The sequence below is a fragment of the Tupaia chinensis genome, unplaced genomic scaffold, assembly GCF_000334495.1.
Source record: "Tupaia chinensis unplaced genomic scaffold, TupChi_1.0 Scaffold143622_1, whole genome shotgun sequence".
Classification (NCBI taxonomy): Eukaryota; Metazoa; Chordata; class Mammalia; order Scandentia; family Tupaiidae; genus Tupaia; species Tupaia belangeri.
Genome location: NW_006203470.1, coordinates 386,295 through 387,760, shown reverse-complemented (window position 1 = coordinate 387,760; position 1,466 = coordinate 386,295). Strand labels below are relative to the sequence as shown.

General features: G+C 44.5%; 1 protein-coding gene across 1 annotated transcript in view; it reads right to left on the bottom strand.

Moving 5' to 3' along the window:
* Positions 1-333: 333 nt before the first annotated feature.
* The window catches only part of GIMAP8 (GTPase, IMAP family member 8), a 29,950-nt gene continuing 28,817 nt past the window's right edge, over positions 334-1,466 (bottom strand). The window contains exon 6 of the mRNA XM_006164400.3: positions 334-1,466. This exon is cut by the window's right edge and continues 13 nt beyond it. Within this exon, the coding sequence (XP_006164462.3) occupies positions 1,209-1,466 (258 nt within the window). The 3' untranslated portion in view covers positions 334-1,208.

The following is a 1,466-nucleotide window of genomic DNA, read 5'->3' as shown; positions in this document are numbered from 1 at the left end:
GTGGCTTCTCATTTTTCTTCTCTCTCTCTCTCTCTCTCTCTCTCTCTCTCTCTCCTTTCCTCTCTCTCTCCAGCAAACACCCATGTGTTCTATGGCAAAAAAAAAAAAAAACTTAAAAATGAAAAAAATATTTTGAATCCCAAGTACTCCTGGGCAGCCAGTAATGATAAACTATGTCCCACTTTACATCCTGACATGGAATAATGGTAGCACTAGGGAGTAGCTACCATGTGAGGAGAGGAGCACTCTGGCCCTGAACCCTGCTCCAAAGGAGACTGGGAAGCTCAGCGAGCTTGGTAGACAGCCCTGGGCAGCAGAAGGCCCACTGGAGTCTGAAGGCCCACTGGAGTCTGCAGTCCCACTTCACCACACCCAGGAGTGTGCTGGACACTGACCTGCTCTTACATAACTACTGCCCTCAGCCTTGGTCACGGTGTCCATCCTGACGCCAATGTAACTACAAAGGTGAGGCGATTTCTCGTGACTTGGTACTGACCTTTCATATCAGTTAATGGCCAGAAACTTTTTCCAAATTCCCCACTTGCCTCTTCTTTCTCCTTTACAATCCCCCACTGCCCGCGCCGACCTGACAATGTATTTATCTACAAATAGCTGAAACAGCACAAAATGGGGGCTATTGACTGGTCAAGCCCTCAAAGTCATGGAATCCCCCAACCTGCAGAGGGCCAACTTGAAAAGACACCAGACATTTAAGCTATCTGCATTAACATACTTTTTAGTCTTTAGACATTTGGGGGAATTGCACTTCTCTTGGGCATCTGTAATCAGTTTGCTGACATTCTCCTGTGTACAGGAGCCCCCCATGGGAGATGTTCCAAAATCCCCAGTGGGTACCAAGAATTATGGACAGTCCCAAACCCTAAACATGCTGGTTTTTTTTCCTTTTCTACATACATACCTGTGATAGTTTGATTTATAAATTAGACACAATAAAAGAGGAATACTAACAATTATGACAATATGTCAATGTCACTGCAGTTGTGCTTCGGGGTCATTAAGTAGACTAAGGGTTACTTAGACAGTACTGCAACAGCAGATATGACAGCCAAGACATCCCGAGTGGCTGACGGCAGGTCACACAGACAGTGTGGACACCCCAGACAGAGGTGTACCCTGTCCTGGGCTGGATGGAGCAGGACAGATTCCATCATGCTCCTCAGTGTGTTACAAAATTTAGAACTTAGGGATTATTTTTTATAGAAGTTTTGGCTCAATTTCTCTGAGATTGCAGACAGTGTTAACTTCTGATGAGAAGAGGCTGCTCTGTGAGGATACTCATCCCATCCTCGGCTCTTTCTGAGATCATTGGCTATTCTCAAGAGATCTTTCACCTGCATTTCCTGAGCTTCTCCAGTTTCTTTGTTATTAAAAGCACAAACTCTCTTCTCACACTTCTTAATTATATTTTTAAGGGCTTTGTTTTTTGTGTCCTTGATGTAATTATC